This window comes from Equus caballus, chromosome 8, assembly GCF_041296265.1.
Source record: "Equus caballus isolate H_3958 breed thoroughbred chromosome 8, TB-T2T, whole genome shotgun sequence".
Lineage (NCBI taxonomy): Eukaryota > Metazoa > Chordata > Mammalia > Perissodactyla > Equidae > Equus > Equus caballus.
Window position 1 is genome coordinate 83,817,595 of NC_091691.1, and position 18,272 is coordinate 83,835,866.

General features: G+C 45.2%; 1 protein-coding gene across 14 annotated transcripts in view; it reads left to right on the top strand.

Annotated features, from left to right (window-relative positions):
* NEDD4L (NEDD4 like E3 ubiquitin protein ligase) overlaps positions 1-18,272 on the top strand; it is a 342,466-nt gene that overhangs the window by 102,572 nt on the left and 221,622 nt on the right. For all 14 annotated transcript variants that reach the window (XM_070275775.1, XM_023647877.2, XM_070275748.1 and 11 more), the window contains exon 2: positions 8,538-8,611. Coding sequence is in view for 10 of the 14 variants with exons in the window: in XM_023647877.2 (XP_023503645.1) it covers positions 8,538-8,611 (74 nt within the window). In the remaining 4 variants the exon portion in view is untranslated. The remainder of the gene's footprint in view (positions 1-8,537; positions 8,612-18,272) is intronic.

Below are 18,272 nucleotides of genomic sequence, written 5' to 3' on the forward strand. Positions count from 1 at the left end.
AAATTTCTCTCTCTCCCCTGTCCAGTACAGTAGCCACTATGCATATGTGGCTGTTGAGCACTTGAAATGTGGCTGGTGTTACCAAGTAACTGAATTTTAATTGATTGTAATTAAATTTAATTAGCCTCATCTAACTAGTGGCTGCTGTATTGGACAGTGCAACCATGGAATTTAGTTGAGAAAATGAGACTTCCTAAAAGAGAAAAAAACACAACAGTGATTTATTACTTAAGTGCCTGAATAAATGATTAGTGTGAAGGAAGGCCCAGAGGAAGGCACTGGGCCTTCCACACTGGGTGTCCATTTCTGACCTCTGTACTGAACTCTGGTTCCTGACTTCTAACTACCTGTTGGACATCTCTACCTGTGCACTAGGAACATAACCGCAGATCAAGAAACTCAAGTTCTTTTATTTCCCTTAGCCTCAGACCCCACTCTTCTTCCTTTGTTTTCTGTCTCTAATGGCATTGGTCCCTGCTAACACTGAAACTGGAAACTTGAGTTGATGCCTTCTCCTTTGCCTTGCAGAGCCAGTCTGTCACCAACCCATGCTGTTCCCCCCAGGAATAGGTTTGGAACCAGTCCTGTGTCCTCCATTCCCAGAGCCACTGTGCTCATCTGCCAGACAGTGTAGCAGACCATGTAATTAGTGTCCCTGTCCTCCTATCTCTGGATTCGCCTTCCTTCAGTCGGCCTTCTGCTCCTGTCATCCGGTGAGCCTGTCACTTTCCTGCTAAACGTGTTTGCCCTGCACAGCACAGAGAATGAAGCCAGGCCGGGACAACTCTTCCCTTCCCCCATCTCGCTGCATACTGACTCTCCATTTCGAGGAGCCCACCTGCTTCTTCCCTTGACTGAAAGGCTGTGCCTCCCTTTTCCTCATTCTTAAAGGCTTGGCTCAGATGTCTACTTATCTGGGCCTTCCACAACTTTCTGGCTTATTTCCCTCTTCCCACCCCTTGCAGGTACATTAATTCTGAGTTCCTGCAGAATACCATCCATTGCTGTTATGAAACTTACTATGCCATCTTGTAATTGACTTAGGTATATGTTGTTCTCCTGATATGTAGAAAGTAAATTCCTGTGGGCTAGAATTCTGTCTTACTGAGTCCTTACTCCTTGTGCTGTTTTCAGCAAAGAGTAAGCACTTTTGGTTGAACAACTACATGGACCTGAGCAGACCGTTGGGGATGAATAGGTGCTGTATGGGTTAAGAAATCAGAAATGGCTTAGCTGGGTGGTTCTGACACATGCCTTGCATAGTTTCTGGCATTTAGCAGGCAGAGATCTCTCATGAGGTTGTAGGCAAGATGTCAGCCAGGGCTGCCATTGTCGGAAGGCTTGACTGGGGCAGGAGGACCCCCTTCCAAGATGATTGACTTACGTGGCTGTTGGCAGGAGGCCGCACTTCCTCACACCATGGATCTCTCCTCTCATAGGGCTGCTTGAATGTCCTCACAACATGGCAGCTGGCTTCCCCCAGAGTGAGTGAGCCAAGAGAGAGAGGAGCTAGGCACAATGCCTCTTAGGAGCTAATCTTCAAAGTTATACACTGTCACCTCCTCCATATTCTGTCTGTTAGGAAGAAGTCACTAGGCGAGGGATGGGAAGTAAGCCCTGCCTCTTGAAGAGAGGACTGTCAAGAATTTGTGGACATATTTTAAAATCATACAACATAAATTCTGAAAGTTAGTCACCTTGAGCATTCAAATTATGTATGCGTCTGCTCTGGAGGGCCATTCTTTTTACTTCTTCCATTTGTTAACTTTCCATTTGGCATGACAATGGCCATAATCTAGTAGAGGCTGAGAAATTTAGGTTGTGCAGAATCCTGTGTTTGTACAGTTTTTTCCAGAACTACTGTAATATCCTTGTGACTTCCCTGTGTTGAGAATGCTGTGTGTTGGGCTGGCAATGGTGAACAGCCACCGTGGGTAGTCCTGTGGGTTGGGGCTGTTTGCTGTCATCAGTACTATCTGAGCTTGAGCTGCATGAGTAGTCTGGTGTTGGGCTGCTCTCATCTTCCAAACTGTATCTTTGTTCTCACCTCATACATCTTACGCTTCTATTCCACCACTGTATTATAGGGATATTACAGGTATGTGTACATATCTTACCTCCACAGTTGATTGCAAGCCCCTGAGGAGCAGAGAAGAACGCGTCTTGTTTTGTGCTCCTTTCTGCCAGCACAGTGCCTTGAACATAATGGTCACTCAGCGCATATTTGTTGAATGTATAATTGAAAGGTTGAAGTGGAGAACTGAGAAAGAGAGAAAGGTTAGGAGGGGTGGCAGCGGTATAAGATCGGGAAACCTATCAAGAGAGTGAAGAGGGGAAAAGGTTTAGAGGGCAAGAATCGGGGTGGAAAAGACAGAAGGTGAAAGGGGACGGGATATGGCAAATTGGAGATGACAAGAATGTAGGGGCAGGACAGGACTGTATAGGAGATTTTTAAAAGATGTATAGAACAGGATCTTGTCTCACATTGGAGGCAAGAGAGGTAGGAATGGAAAGCTTAATGATACCTACTGTGTAGCAGGCACAACATGGACACTTCGTACGTTAGCTTATTTATTTTTTAAAGTAACTCAAGTTAATTGTATATATAACTTAGATGTATCATTTAGATATTTCAGTGGTACAAAAAATACTGATCATCTCTTTAATCTAGGGAGTGTTTACTTTGAGCCTGCAAGTATTATGGGTAATAGCTAGAACTTTATATATGGAGCTATGTATACAGTGGAATATGGAAGGTAAATACACAAACTAATTTATAGGAGAATGACCAAGATGTGCAAATCCCTGACTTAGGACTTCCTTGTCTACATGGACAGCTGGTATATGTGATACCTGGGGTCACAGTGGATCCCTGTGGAGAAAGAATACTATTTTCCCAATCCAGATGGCACCTTTTTTAGGGGAGATCATCTGACATTGTGAAGAATATGTGATAAAAGATAAAAAGTTTCCTTTTCAAGACAGATTCACAGGAGAGAAGGTAAATTTTGGTATCTTGAGTTCTGAGTTGGAAGTTGAAATTTCTTTTAGCATAGGAGTAATTTTGATTATGTATTGAATAGGCTTTGTGGGTAGACATGGGAGTCTAGTAACCACTTATGCACCATTTTTATGAGCAGGGCTGCTGAGTTCTAAACAGCTGTCTTACCAATGAGCTTTCAGAATACCACCTGTTTGTAAGCTGGGATTTCCTCTATGCTACTGTCATCTATGGCTTGAGCATCTTATCTTGTTCTGTGTCTTGAAGAATTAGAAGATTAGGTGGAAAAGAAAAACACATGTCAAATGCATAGAATCGTCCCTCTTATGCAACAACAATGCAAAACGATAGCTTAATAGTCACAGGAAGAGACACTGAAGTCCTGAGAATACGCATTCTGTGGTTATTTGGCCTGTTCTTGTCTCTTCTTGTCTTGTGCTTCCTCTGCCTTGTATAGTCTGTCTCTGAATAATATTTTTATTGTCATAAGCCGCCTTAGTTAAATATTTAATTCTACTGGAGTCATAACCAGGGACCAAAATGTCGTGCATAGATTTTATGAAAGTAATAAAATGCTTCAGAAAGTATAGTTGCTCGGCTTGGGGCCCATTGCATCTGATAAACGTCACACACCTGGTCATGTGTTTCCTTACAGAATGACGGTGGCTGCTTATCTGTATTCGAGCTTGTTATTTGGAGGAAACAAAGATAAGAAGTTCTGTTGTATGTCAGCAACCCATGTGTAGAAACTATTTTTTGTAGAGTGATTTTTTTTTTTCCTGCTCCCCTGCCACTTAACTTGAGAGAGAAGTAAAATTTCCTGCAACGGCTGCTTGTAAATAGTAAGTGCTCAATAAAAGCCCTGTGCTGCCTTCACCTCGCACCTGTTGCCTACAAATATGCAAGAGAACTCTTTTCCCATCTTCCACATATGCAGCTCTATACATTTGTGATTGACGAAAGTTAGGTTTATTCATTTTAGAAATGGAGCAAGCCTGGATGGTGCTATTGCCAGAGATTGTAAATTTTTCTGTTTTTATGTGTTTCCTGAAGTTTCCACAAAAATTTAGCTTCCAGACAAAAGTACTTAGTGTTTCAAAAGGAAAATGATGCAGATAAGCAAAAAGAAGTTATTCATTATCCAGAGGTAATCACTATCAGCCTCATCCTTTCTAGATCTTTTCCACTGCATTGATATTTATTTAAAAGTGAGATTATATCGTGTATGAGGGTAAGCTAACTGCTAAAGAGCCTTCAGTTTTCAGTGGGAATATACTGTGCAAGTCTGTTTGCAGCTCGATCTCCGGGCAGGATCTGTAGGTGATGGTGGAGGGCAGAGGTTGGGATGGGGGATGCCCTGTGCCACTCCTTTCATGGGGTTTTTCTCTTCTTGGCCTTCAGAATTTTCTCTGTTGAGCAGGAGGATGGGAAGGAGAAAGGAGAATGATGAGTGGGAGGGTCTTATGGGCCTGGTCTGGAAAATCCTAATCGTTTCTGTCCATAACCCATTGGCCAGAACTTAGTCACATGACTGTACCTAACTGCAAGGAATGCTGGGGAAGGTAGCCTAGTTGTGGGTCCAAGTGGAAAAGTGCAACAACGGCTTGTTGAACAACTTGCTTGTCTCTTAATTCAATTGTATAAATAGGTCGTGAAACTTTTTTTTTAATGAAATAGTTTATTTTGAACATGTTTTTGTATGCTGAATGTGGTCACCTCTCCATCTCTATCCTGTGTGAAGACCCACCATCTCTTGCTAGACTTTTCTAATTGGTCTCCCTGCGTCTGTTCTTGTTCCCTTGTAGTCCATTCCCCCACAACCACCAAAGTGGTCTTTTAAAAACTTAAGTCAGATTTTGTCACTCTGCTTAGAACTTTCCGAAGGTGGTTGGGATAATGTGCACCCTGTACTGAGGCTGGCCTCTGGGCTGTCTGACCCCATCGTGCCGTGCTGGCCTGCCTCCCTCTGCTCCCTGTTGCCATCTCCAGACTTGCTCTCCCCCAGGACTTGGGACTTGCTGCCATCCTGTGTGTAACTTCCTGCCCCCCATCACTACCCTCTGTCTCCTTCAGGTTTCAGCTCAAATGTCTCCTCTCCAAAGACACCTTTCCTGACCACCAGCCGTAAATACCCTCCTCTCTCCCTCTATTCAGTTGCTTTCATTTTACTGTCATATTGTCATCCAAGCACTTACCATCATCCAAAATTATTGTGCTTGTTTGTTTGCATTACGTATTTACAGTCTGTCTGCCTTCTAGATTGTGAGTTCCTTGAGGCAGGAACTCTGCCTTGTGGCACACATCTGTACCCCAGATAAAGTGTCTGACACACAGCGGGTCCTTAGTGAACACTTGTGGAATGAATGAAGGTCCTTACAGATTGTCACACATTTTTAATGACAGTCTTGTAGCCCAGTGCGTGGAATTGCCGTGAATATTTACTCTCTACTTTTGAGAGACTTTTACATCTTTGTTTCAATTAGGAAAGTGCTTTGGTGACTATCCTTTTAGCTAGTTTTTTGGTTTGTTTTCTACACAATTTGTGCTTATTTTCTTAAGATTAATTCCTAAATGAGAATTTGTTTAGTGAAAGGGTGTGTGTACAGAATTGTAAGGTGTCGTTATGTATTCCCATCTGCCCTCCAGGCTCTCCTGGTTTGTCTCCCCTTCTGTGGTTTACTCTGAGTAACACTGGAAGGTGGGCCGGGTTGGGGGGGGGAGGCAGCTTTTTGTCTGTCTTTATTTCTATATCCCTAGATCTTAGAACAGGTGCTCGTTCTTATTAAATGAATAAATCAGTTTTCATAAAAATTATGATCATCCCTTCACTTAAATTTATTTTTATTCATTGATTCATGTAAATATTCCCTGATTTTAAAATGCATGCTTTTGGAAAGTAGGTCCACCCAATTGAGAACAACCAACGTGAATCTAAGTCTAAGGGAACCAGGTGTTAGCTGGGCTTATCGTATTCCTTAGAATCCAAACAAGGTTTGATTGACCCGCCTGTCGAGTTTGTGGAAAGTCCAGGACTCTGCCCAGGATTTCCAAAAATTCCAAGGGCTATGAGACAAAGAGACAATTCTTACTAGAATTCTAGTCTTCTGCTCTGTGACTTGTGACTGACTATACCTTGGTTCCATCCTCGACACAGTCCCTTGTTTGTCTCCCCCAAATCAGTCCCAAGTGCAGGAGTAGGTGTGGAAACAGAACTGCTGCTCTGTCTGAGTGGGTCATCGGAAGGAGTTACTGCTTGGCAGACCCTCCATCCTCCTCAAAGGCACTTTCACCTGCCTGCTGCCGGGTCAGACGTGTCCTTTAGCCAGCACCAAGGACTGGCCAGGAGACCTTGCGCTTTCCTTTAACAGTATCCACCCTCCATGGGTTTCACCCGATGTCCCCACCTCTGCACAGTGGTGTTGGGAGAATTGCTGGTTTGAAATATTTCTCAGTGCAGGGAGAGGCAGAGAATTGGGATGGGGGAGACGGGAAGACAGAAGAAATATGCTCCTCCCAACTGTTCTCTGTCCTCCATTTCTTCTGGATGTTTCTTGATTCCAGCTCAAAGTCTTAACCCCTTAGCCTGGCAGACAAGGATTTCATTTTAACCCATGATTCTCCGTTTGTTTGCTACGGGCACCAGTGGGCCATAAGGTTGTCCCATGTGTGCTATGAACTGTACACAGGTGTGCTGCGAAGTTTTGATCCATGTGTAAAAAATACTCCCACTGTGGCATTCTTTGAGCTGACTAGGCCATAGGGGACATCAGATGATTGACAGCAGGGTACAGCCTGCTGTGAGAAACAGAATGGAGCCTTAGCCTAGATCATATCTGTGCTAAGAAGGAATTTTGATGACTGGCCGGAGAGGTGAGTGTGTGTAAGAGAAGGTTGAGGGCAGTCAACCCGGCCCTTAAAGGGACCGAGGGAAGAGCCCTCAACCCAGGGAGCTTTGGTAAACACATGGAGTCACTGTTATGCTGTAGTAGGGTTGCGTTTTAGTTGTCTCTGACTTCTTGGGTGTTGCTTTGAGTCTCTTAATCCTTTCACGAGGACTGCCCAACACGTGAAATCCTGCCGAACTGGAATGCAGGCCTCGTTTGAAGGGATCATAAGCACATATATGACTAGAAACCTTTTCTGAACCATATTCCTGTCCCCTGCTGTGTTTGCATGTGGGCAGTCTTGACTTGGGGGTGGACTGTTAGATGGATGGAAGAATCCTGGAGGGTGAATGATCTGGAGCTCGGGTTCCGATTGCATGTATGGGTGCTCAGTCTGCGCAGCCGATTGGCAGAGGTTCAGCTTCCTGGTCTCCGTGTTTTATTTCACCCTGCCTTTATCTCCTACGACATGACATCATCTGCACATCATTTAGTTTTTCTTCCCCTCACCTAGGTCTTGACTAAACATTGGGTAGATGAATTTCCTGTTCTCCCTTGTCCCTCAGCACTTGCATTCCCTAGGGCTGCCTCCCTGGCCATTTTTTCTTCTCACTCCTCTTGGATAACTTTCCACTGACTGACCTTTAGCTGTGACTGCTAACTCGCAGCTCTGCACGGACGCCTCCCAAGTCTAACCTAGACCAGACGTCTCTCCCATTCGTCTATTTCATCATCTGTTTTTTTTCCACCTGATTATTTCATAGACACTGAATTCAGCTTAATCCTCTGTTTCAATTTATGTTAACACTTAGTGACCCAAACTAGAAACCTGAAAGTTGTCTCAGAATTTTGGCTGCCACCTTCCCCTAAGCGATCTCATCTATCCTGAATGTTTTAGCCTTTAACTCCTTCTCTGACCCACTCCCTTTGGCCTGGTGCTATCACAGGGTCCTCTCAGTTGAATATGCTCCATGAGCATATTCATGTCTATATTGAAGGCCTCCCTCAATGCCCAGTGCATAGGTACCGCTTAGAAAATATTGGAATGAATGAATAAGCAGATGAATGAACGAATGAATGATTGATTGATTGATTTCCGAGATGGTTTGGTCTGATTTCCGTTTAGGATGATGCTTTTTCTTTCTTTTTACTGGAACTGAGGAATTATTTTTGCTTGCCAGCACCAATATTCTGCAACCATAATTTTGAGGATATATTTTACCACATTAAATTCTTTTCCATCTTAGGCCACACACACAAATATGTAAACTTGAAAGGAGGAATTCTTTGTTAAATGCATGGTACCTTGTTGCACTTGGCCATTTATCTAGGAGGTTTTACATGTATGGTCACGTTCTTAGTACAACTGGGAAATATTTCCTTTCAATGGCAGAAATAATTGATCGGCATGACCTAGTTTGAATTAAACTTGTCCTTAATTAACCTGGATGCTCTAAAATTCTAGGGTCCTAGGATTTTCGAGCTGGAATGGTACTTTTTGAACTTGGGTGTAAGGAAGAATCGCCAGTGCTTGAATCGATCTCTTCTGTATCCCAATTCAGGACTGAAGAGAAATCATTGACTTTGCATCTCGGGCGAGAGAGTGATCCATTGAAGGTCCATTTCTTACACTTTTTTCTCCCCTCCAACAGGAAGAGTCGCGTATTCTCAGAGTGAAGGTTGTTTCTGGGATTGATCTCGCCAAAAAGGACATCTTTGGAGCCAGGTATGTTTACTTTGTATTTTTGTAGGTCCTGAAAAGTTTGGCATGTGCTTTTCAAATTCAGGCATGCGTCAGAATCACCTGGAAGTCCTCCTGAAATGAAGCTCGCTGGGCCCCACCTGCAGTTTCTCATTGAGCAGGGGATGCTCATGCGGCTGCTCCGGGGACCACATTTTGGGCAGGGGTCTAGACCCTGCGTCTCAGCAGCAGTTGGCAGTCTTGTCCTTCACATGGGCTGATTTCATGAGGAAATGAGATTCTGATATTTCTCTTTTTCTCAGTAGAAAAATGCAGTTTGGGAATATGTTCTCATTTTAATATGTTCCCTTTTTTAAAAATCCCTAACTTAGGGAAATCTAGAAATGTTTTTGTTCCTAGAAGAATTGAACATTTTTTTGGCATGTATAATCTGAATTAAGAGATTTGGTGATTTGGGTGAATTTGGCGATTTCTGTGTCTTTGATGGAAGCACTAGCAGCCCAATCTTTCTGGGTGTTTTGGCTTTCTTATTCTGAATATTGCCCCTGATATTCATGTATCTTTGAATCAGCCCCTTTGTTCCCATTGGCTCTCTGCAGTGTGCTACATTCAGTTATTGGACGAGTAGCAGAATGAGGTCAGAGCCTCTTGGAACTAGGATTGGAACCAGATTTTGGAGAACAAAGACCTTTTGAATTTTAGACATAGGGGAGACATTAAAGATGTTCTAGTCTAGCTTTCCTGTGTTAGGGTTGACAAAGCTTAAATCCAGAAAGGTAATACTTGCTTGCCCAGGTCACATATGCAGGAGTACTAGAACAGGCCTCCCGTCCCCCACCCAGGGTTACACTGAGGGGCTTAACCGTGTGGACCGTGGGGAGGGTTACCTGCTGCTGGAGTCATCTCGTTAGAACACTGATTTCGTCCTGTCAGTCCCTGCTACTGTTGCCCATAGTGACCTCTGGTTTCAGGGCCTCAGCCTGACACAGGCTCCCTTAGGGACAAGGCCTTGTTCTGTCTAGTGAACCTCAGCTTCCTGCACACCCAGCAGAAGCCCTTTTCTGCCATTGGTAAACAGACCTCTTTACTTTCTGTGCTGTCATCATGCACATTTTTAGTTCTACCCATTAAAGAGATTGGTAAGGGGCTGGCCTGGTGGTGCAGTGGTTAAGTTTGCAGGTTCTGCTTCGGTGGCCCGGGGTTCACTGGTTCGGATCCCGGGTGGGGACCTATGCACTGCTTGTCAAGCCATGCTGTGGTAGGCGTCCCACATATAAAGTAGAGGAAGATGGGCACAGATGTGAGCTCAGGGCCAGGCTTCCTCAGCAAAAAGAGGATGGTTGGTGGCAGATGTTAGCTCAGGGCTAATCTTCCTTAAAAAAAAAGAGAGAGAGATTGGTAAGTTACTAAAATGGCACCTAGAGAAATTACCAAAATAAGTAAATGAAATTGATGCAAGTTAAATATCAGTGAAATCTTGTAAGATTCCCCATACATACATAGGCCGCAAGTGACTAATTGAGGGTTAGCTCTCTGCATCGTGTCTTGGGAAACGTCACGCACATGTCAGGGATTTCCTGACATCAGCCTGAGCTGCTGGTGGTGGGGGAGGGGAAGCAGGTCCCACCTTCTTTCTCCTGTGACGTCTCACTGAGGGGTCTGCCATGTGCCTGCACGGATGCTCTCATATTTCACTTGTCTCTCACCAGATTAGGAATTTATTGGAGGTAGAGACGTCTCACTTTTTAGTATCTTTCTCCTCCTGCTTACTACAGAGCACCCAGAACAAGACTGGCAGATTGGTTTTTTTTAATTTAAACATTTGCATACTGACTCGTAGATTGTGCTCTTACGTCAAAAATGCCTATTGCTTTCACTCTTTTGAATGAATTTTATAATTTTGAAGGAAGAAGTTGGATTTGGAAAATTTTAGTGATTTTTATTTTGATTGTTTTTGTTTTATCTCAAACTCTCATAAAAAAATGAAGTGGATTCAGATTGTATTTCTCAGCCTGTTAAAGAAGATCTGAGGTTAAAATAGGCAGTGAGATTAGGCTTCAGATCTTAGAGGAGCCAAGCAAAACTGAGCCTTGAATTTGTACTCCTTATATGAACAGAGGCAGAGTCGTTTCTTAGGGACAAGGTAAAAAGGAATTAGAGATAATACCTCAGGATATTCATTAGAAAGGTAAATAGTATTGAGGTTTACTAGACCAAGTGACAGAAGATGAGCCAGAAACTGTGAATCCTGCTTCTGTCCTTCATTTTCTTAGCTTAGTAAACTCAACACACACCCTCCTCCCTGCCTGCCTTCCTCCTTTGCTCTCCACCTCTTGGGTGTGAGCTTTCTCTGAAGTGCCGTAGTTCTTTAAGGACACGTTTCCTAATGAGTGAGCTGAAGTAGAGGATTAGGTGATGATGCAAGTTCAAGCTGTTGGCACCATTTATTGCCTTATCATCTTGCCCCGTGACCTACATTCTCCTCCACGTTATCTTGGGCAAATCCTTTGAACCCACCCTGTCACAGGATGTTAGTGTAGAACGAGGATCACAGTTTCCTCGGGCTGGGCGCTGGAGCTGGGGCAGAACCCCAAGGTGACTCTCATCGCCTGGCAGTGCTCAGGTGTTCTGAGGTGGCAGTCATGAGTGAGAGTTTGTGGTGTGTGCTCTCTGCTGTCTGCTGGAGTGAGACCCTTTTCTCTGTGTCCTTCTGCACTGCAGGCCAACAAGGGCCCCTTCACCCCCAGCTGTCACTGAGTGTTGCCTCCACCTCTGCCCCTCCTTCACAGAAAGAGAGCTGGGTAGGACCTGGAAGCCCCATTGTGGAAAAGACAATGGATGCAGAGGGAAGGACAGTTTTCATGAGCAGCAGCATCAGAAACTTCTAAGTGGTAGCAATCACATAGACTTGGATGTGTTGAAAGATGGGATTAACAGTCTCTGGGGCTCCCTTTCTTTTGTTTGCAAGGGACGTTTCCTAGGTCGCTTGGCCTGAGGTGGGGGAAGGGTTGGGGGTTGGGGACTAATGGTAGGTGGGAGGAGAGGGCGGGGTGTGTTGGTCAGGGCGGGTGATGACGCTGAGGGCTGCAGAGCACACCTCCTCTCCCAGGTGTGCTCCTTGCCTCTCAGAGGCTGCCTGAGGCTCCTGCTCAGAGGACTGGAGTTCATGGGGCCCTCGTCTCTGGGCCTACCTCTCAGCCGGGGTGGCCGATTCACCCTTGAGAGGCCTGTACCTGAACTGCCCTCCTCCTTTTCTGCTCTCGGTCCCAATCCTGCAAGATCGTTTTCCAGCTTCCTTCCAGCGAAGTCTAACTTTATCAAAAGAATCTTTGTTGAAAGAAGATTTGATAATTGAGCTGTTGCTCCCCTTGAGCATTTGAGCAGGTGGCCTGTGCGGAAAATGGCAGTAATAGAGAAAGATGTTTTCTTTTGGACGAAACCTTCAGGTCAAAGAAGGGCAATCATATAACCTGTCATCTCAACAGGAACACTTTTGTCTGGAACAAATGCTAAATCAAGTGTAATGTCAGGACAGAGAATGTAAACGAAGCTATGGTTACTAGGTCAAAGACATCCAAGCTTTATCATCCATACTATAAAAAAAAAAGCTAGGTGACTTTTTTAAAAGTTGTTTTTTAGAGCTGAGCAGAAGAAAATCTGTTTCAAAAAGTAGACTGCGTGTAAAATGCCAGCAAAACATCAAAAGGGAAGTAAAACCGTGTTGAAAGTACTCCATACATGGGGTACCCACTTCCATTTGGGAATGTGTCAGTTGTCTCTGAGGCAAAGTGCGATGCAGGGGATCAGGGAGGCACCTTTACCTGGGAAGTTCCTCTTGCACCTGTCACTTCCTCCTCATTTGCATGGCCGGCATGTCAGTGTTTGTGGCCTCAGCCATCTGAAGGGACGAGCAGCATCTCCGTGCTGCAGTGTTTGCTAAGGCACAGGCCTGGTGTGGGTGCACCCCCGCTTGCTAGCGTTGGATCTGCATTCACCTGTGGGGTAAAGCCCTAGTCTCCTGTTCAGATGTAGGATTCAAGTCCCTTTATAAAGGCTTTGCCTCCCCCTCCAGCCCCAACCCTGGCCACTGCCTGCCTTTCCACTGCAGCAGACGGCACCTTGTCCTGGCGCACTCTCCTCTGCCCCTGTCGTTGCTTCTGCAGTCCCCTCTCTGGGGAATGCACCCTGGCCCATCCTCACCCAAATCTGGGCAAGTCCTGCTCCTCCTCTTCAGCACTCGGCCAGCTCAGTCATCATCACCTCTAGCACGCAGGGCCACCTCTCGGTCCCCCACCAGGTCACCTCCTCTCTGATATGCCCCGATACCTGGAGGTATTATGTGTAGCTCTGTCATTGTGCACATGGCAGTTGCCTGAGAAGTTGACTTGAATGCATTGAGTGGAATCTAAATGTGGTATGCTGTGGCACAGGGTTGCCAGCCTGGAGGAAGGGACATTTTTCTAATTCTCATGAGCTGCTGTTAGCTCACCTGGCATCTCCGTCACCCCCACTCTGTCATCCAGGGGAGGTACATTTTGTAATTCTTACCAAGGGTCCATGTAGACCAGTGCAGGAGGCCTGGCTAGGACTCAGATAAAAGGTGAGCGTGGAAGAGAAGAGGGTAAGGGATGCAAGCACAAAGGCTGGTGTTGGGAGCCAGTAGAGTGGCAGGCAGAGAAGATCTTCATTTGACGCTGATGTCTCTGCAAGACGACGACTTCCAGTGCCACAGAGGGAACATACTGCTCTCTTGGGGTGGTGGCTCCAGAAACTTCTACTTGGGAGTGCATGGGGCTGCGATGGAAGGTCAATAGCCTGCACCAACCTCTTAGTGTTAGGGTCAGGATGGAGCTGAGCACAGGTGCTGTGGGTCAGCATAGCTGTCACTGTACATGAGAGAAAGCAGGCAGACAGGAACCTCACCAGCCATGACAGGTGGGGGTCAGTGGGACGACTCTGGACTTCTAGACACTTTCTGATGTGGCATGAATGAGTCCTGGTGTTGGCCACAGTGACGTGTGAAGTTTGTGGTAGGTGGGTCTTGCTTTCTTAGTGAGGTGGAGGGAAGGAGGGGAACGAATCCCGCTGGCTCTGGTTTATTGAGTGTGGGCTGTATGCCAGGCGCGATTCGGGCTGTTTGCACAGGAGCTCATTGCATTCTGCTCTCTGCCACAGGTACGGTTGTTCTCTGCATTTTGCAGGTAAGGAAAATGAGGCAAGAAAGCTTAGATAAATTGTAAAGTCTGTACCATTAGAAAGTTATAGAGCTGTGCATTGAAGCAGGCTCCTCATGTAAGCTATTTACAGACTGTTTTCAGTGCTTACAGGATGGCTGGCTGGTACGGTGCACAGAATGTGACATAATGTCATCAGATTCTGCCTAAACTTTAGGAAGAGGGAATAATTATCTGTATTTTATAGGCGAGGAAATTGAGAGATTGTCATCCGCCCAAGAAGAAACAACTCTATAGAGAGTGGTGGGACCAGTTGAGTTCAGATGATCTGACTTCAGTGCTCATTCCAATGGTAGATTAATACTCTACTTAAATGACAAAAGTTCAGCCAGTGGATGAACCCTCGGACTAGATTCCTGTTAAGATCTCTCTAAAACCTGAGATTGGATGACTAGGTTCTTTTTTAAAAGCAGATTTAAAGAACTGGCTGTTGTAGTTGATGGCAGCCGACCAAGTTCTTTGAATTGTGAGTGAATGTCATCAGGTATTAGCTTTAGAATAGATGTGCTTTGCTGAGTAAGATTGTAAAGTTATTATTATTGTAACTTAGGATATCTTTTCAAGTTTCAAACTGTATTCTTTTTCAGTTACGCTTGTATCGCAAGACATTTAACCTGCTGTCATAGGCTTAAGCGGGAACTGAATAGGGTCATTTTGATGCAACTTTTAGATCTAGCCTCCCCTGCTTTCCTCCTTCACGATGATCAGAGTCTTCATTTGAGGGTGTTTAGAATCCATTTGAGACTGTAAATCTGCTTCTTAAAATTGAGCCACGCTCACTAAGACGAACCAACTCCTAGCATTTCGTGCTTTCCTGCGTGGGGTTTCGGGCCACTCATTTCACAGTTCTCTCTTTATTTTGTGTGTTGAGCTGTGAGCATCAGGTTATACCTGTTTGGGTTGCTATCCGTTTTTCTTTTGGCAGCTGGTGATTCGAAATCTGAAACACACGGGACTCCCAGGCATTGGAGGGATGTGGCAAAAAATCCTTCTGTTTGCTTGTCATTGGGACTGATGGCCACGTAATGATGGCCCTCTGGCACCACGTCACCTCGGTCCCCATTATCTAGATTTAAGCTGTTCTCACGTTTTGCTGCATTTGCTTCACCCTTTTTTTTTTTTTTTTTACTAAAGTATTCAAAAGTGAATTACTGACATCATGACATTTAGGCCCTAAATACTAAAGACTGCATCCCTTAAAAAAACCCCCAACATATTCCTTTATAATCACTATGCAGTTTTCACAAAATTAACGGTAATTGCCTAATGGACTCTGTTACCTGGTCCATTATCTGAATTCTCCCAACTGTCCCTAAAATGCCTTTTACAATTGGGCTGTTTAAACCAGAATTCAGTTGAGAATCACGTAGTGCGTTTAGTTGTGAGGTCTCTTAAGACCCTCTTAATCTGGAAAACTTCCTCCTCCTTCCCCTCTTGCATGACCTTGAGTTGTCAGGAGGTTGTCTCTCTCAGCACATTCGATTGTTTCCTGTGCTGTGTTTAATGTGTCCTTTCTCCTGGGTTTCCTGTATGTTACAAGTTGCATCTGAAGGCTCCATTAAATTCAGTTTCAACAGTTGGGACAGGAGTGGGGGACGCTGTTTGCTCACGAGGGACACAATGTTTGGTTGTCCCATAACCATATGGTCTCATAACCAGTGGTGCTAAAATTAATCCCTAGTTGAGGTAGGGCCACTGTTCCCTCCGCTGTCAAATTACGTTTTCCTCAGGTGACCAGCAAGAAATGGGTGAGGTGATATTTTGGCTATACGCTATACACATGTAAATTTTAAATACTAATTCACTTTTCTCCCAAAGGATTAGAACTTCTGTAATTTTTTTTTTGCCCTTTTTTAAAAAATATATTGCACAAAATAAGTCTCATTTTACTAATGGAGAAGTCTCAAGGGTGTAAGTGCCTTGAGGGTCCCCTTGCTAAACTGCAAGTACTTCTAGGACACCGCTAGGCCAGAGTTTGCACACAGTTGGCCCCTATGGACTAGACTGAAGCCACAGGTGTGAATTTGGCCTGTGGAGCACTAAAAGAAATAAAAATTTGAGGCAACATTTACGAGATTTCATATTAAAAATCTAGATTTCCAGGTTTCTGGGAAATCTCGGCCATGTAGACACAGTGGGCCTGCGGCCATGTGTGGCCTCCTGGCTGGAGGTGTGTGGTAGATGTGCCCTTTAGGTGGGACCATGCCTTTGTGGCCACCTTGGACCCAACACCTCCTGTCACATGGGGCTGGCCTCCCCCACTGACATGGCGCCGAGGCCCTTGCATTTGGTTTTGTCCCCTGCCCTGGGTGGTCTTTAGCAAGTTGAGCGACTCCCCCGTCCCATCCCCGTAGCACAGTCGCCCTCTTAGGGGGTGCAGAGCACCTCCCACTCCACTGAGACAGTGTGTGTGGTCTGCCAGCTCTGTGCAGATCTGTCTCGCTGGAGGCCTGTCTGAGCAGCCTTAGCTGTTCAGGGCATTGCTGAGAATCACAGCATCAATGCTAACGGCCTCTGAACCACGAAGTATTGTCTTAAAATCCCTGCACCAAACAGCTCCTCCGACTCCTCATGAGAGCCCTGGAGAACCCAGCTCTCAGACTGTTTATTCTAACTGTCCTCCTCCCCCCACCCCAAACCCTGAAATGACCTTCAAGGATATTAACTTTCTCCTCCCAAATAAAAACCACACAACTCTTTGTGTATTTGTTTTTACCCCCTGGTCTTGGAATGTGTGAGTATATGCAACATTCTTTTAAAATATGTCAATCATAGTTTGCACACCATTCAGGCCACCAGGTTTCCCAGATGCCCACATAGAAATGGTCAGTGCACAGGGCCAGCATGTCTCCATTCTGGATTAGGCCCCAAGGCTCGCTCTACTATAGCCAGTGCCATAATAATGGATATTTAGAATGGTCTTGAGTCACTGAAAAGGCTGTGTGCTGTGTTCATGTACGCTAACTGAGGTGCAGTGAACATCTGATCAGTTTAAAAATATACCCATATACACTGGTCTTTGTGTCTTTCCAATTTTGGTAAATAAAGGGGTGAAATAGACCACATTTACATACCATTCCTTGATACTGTGTTCACGTGAATCCATCCTTCAGAATCTCCTCCTTTGCCTTGTCTCCTGATGCATGAATCTGTTGGTCTCCCCCAAGGAGCCTTTGCTCTGCTGTCTGCTTTGACAGAGAGAACTGTAGATCTCACCCTCTCTCATTTTCATCTGTCTAGAATGATGCTCTGGTCGGTGAGTCTGTAGGGCAGAGAATTTGATGTGTTTTAGGAAGATGAGGATGCCTCTCACACAGTAGATGCTTGATAAATTTTGTTCATCTGGTCAGAGTGGAGCCTGAGAAAACTGAAAAGTTAAAGTACAGCCGAAATGCTGTGTGGAGACCTATACAAAATAGTTGTATTTTCATCAACTAATCTAACGACAAAGGGCACCAGTAGGGGCAGAAAGCCGAGGACCCCTCTGGGGATTGGTGAAGTTTGGGTGTCTGCCTGCTGTGTGTCCTGGGCCCTGAGCCCGTGCCTCTGCCTGCCCCTCCTTTTTCCTTCCCCTCCTTCTTCCTGCCCTTCCTTCCTCAGCTGCTGGTCTTTGCATGTCTCCCCCACCCCCACCCCCACCCCCACCTCAGTGTCTTGACTCTTGCTTTATCCTAAAGCGGTCTGTGTTTGTCTCACTGTTATCCTTTTTGGGGAGATAGGAAAGAGTCTAAGAAGCTGGAATAGAAGGAAGGGAATGTTGCCAACGTGAGATGAGTCAGAAACGAAAGCATCTCTGAAAGTGTAAGACAATGAGGAAAATATTTATTTTACAAAAATGTAGCTAACACAAGCCCTCAGGAACACAGCCAGTGGTGCTGTGGGAGGGGAGGTCTGGCATTGGGATGGCCAAGAACGGTTGCTTCGATAGTTCATCTCTGGAGGGTAGGTAGACAGTTCTGGGCTGTTCATGGTTCCCCGTGTTTTAGGCAGCGAGGGCTGGCTCGCCAACCCATCCTCAGTGGTCAGAGCTCAGGGAGGCCTTGAGAATGGTGCTCTCCGGGCCCTCTGTGCATCTGCATTGACAAAAATGTCATTATGGAAGGTGAAAATATTTTGTTACACCTAAAAGTAATGCTTTGAATAAAGCACAGTCCAGAATCCATTTTGGATACATATCTCTGGAACCCCAAAAGGTTACACTTCTCAGATACAAATCTCGTGTGTTGTAATATTTCATCTTCTGAGAAACATAGTCATAGATTTCATAAAATTATTTCCATTGAATAGTTGGGGGAGGGATCTGGAAGGTAAGATTTTTATGACTTCTTGTAAGTTTCCGTGAGCTGGCAGGTCAATAGGAGATGCGAGATGGTAAATACAGCCTTTCCTAAGTGCATTAGGGACTTACATATCCGAATCAGAGCCCCGGACTTTTCCTATTGAAGGCCCTA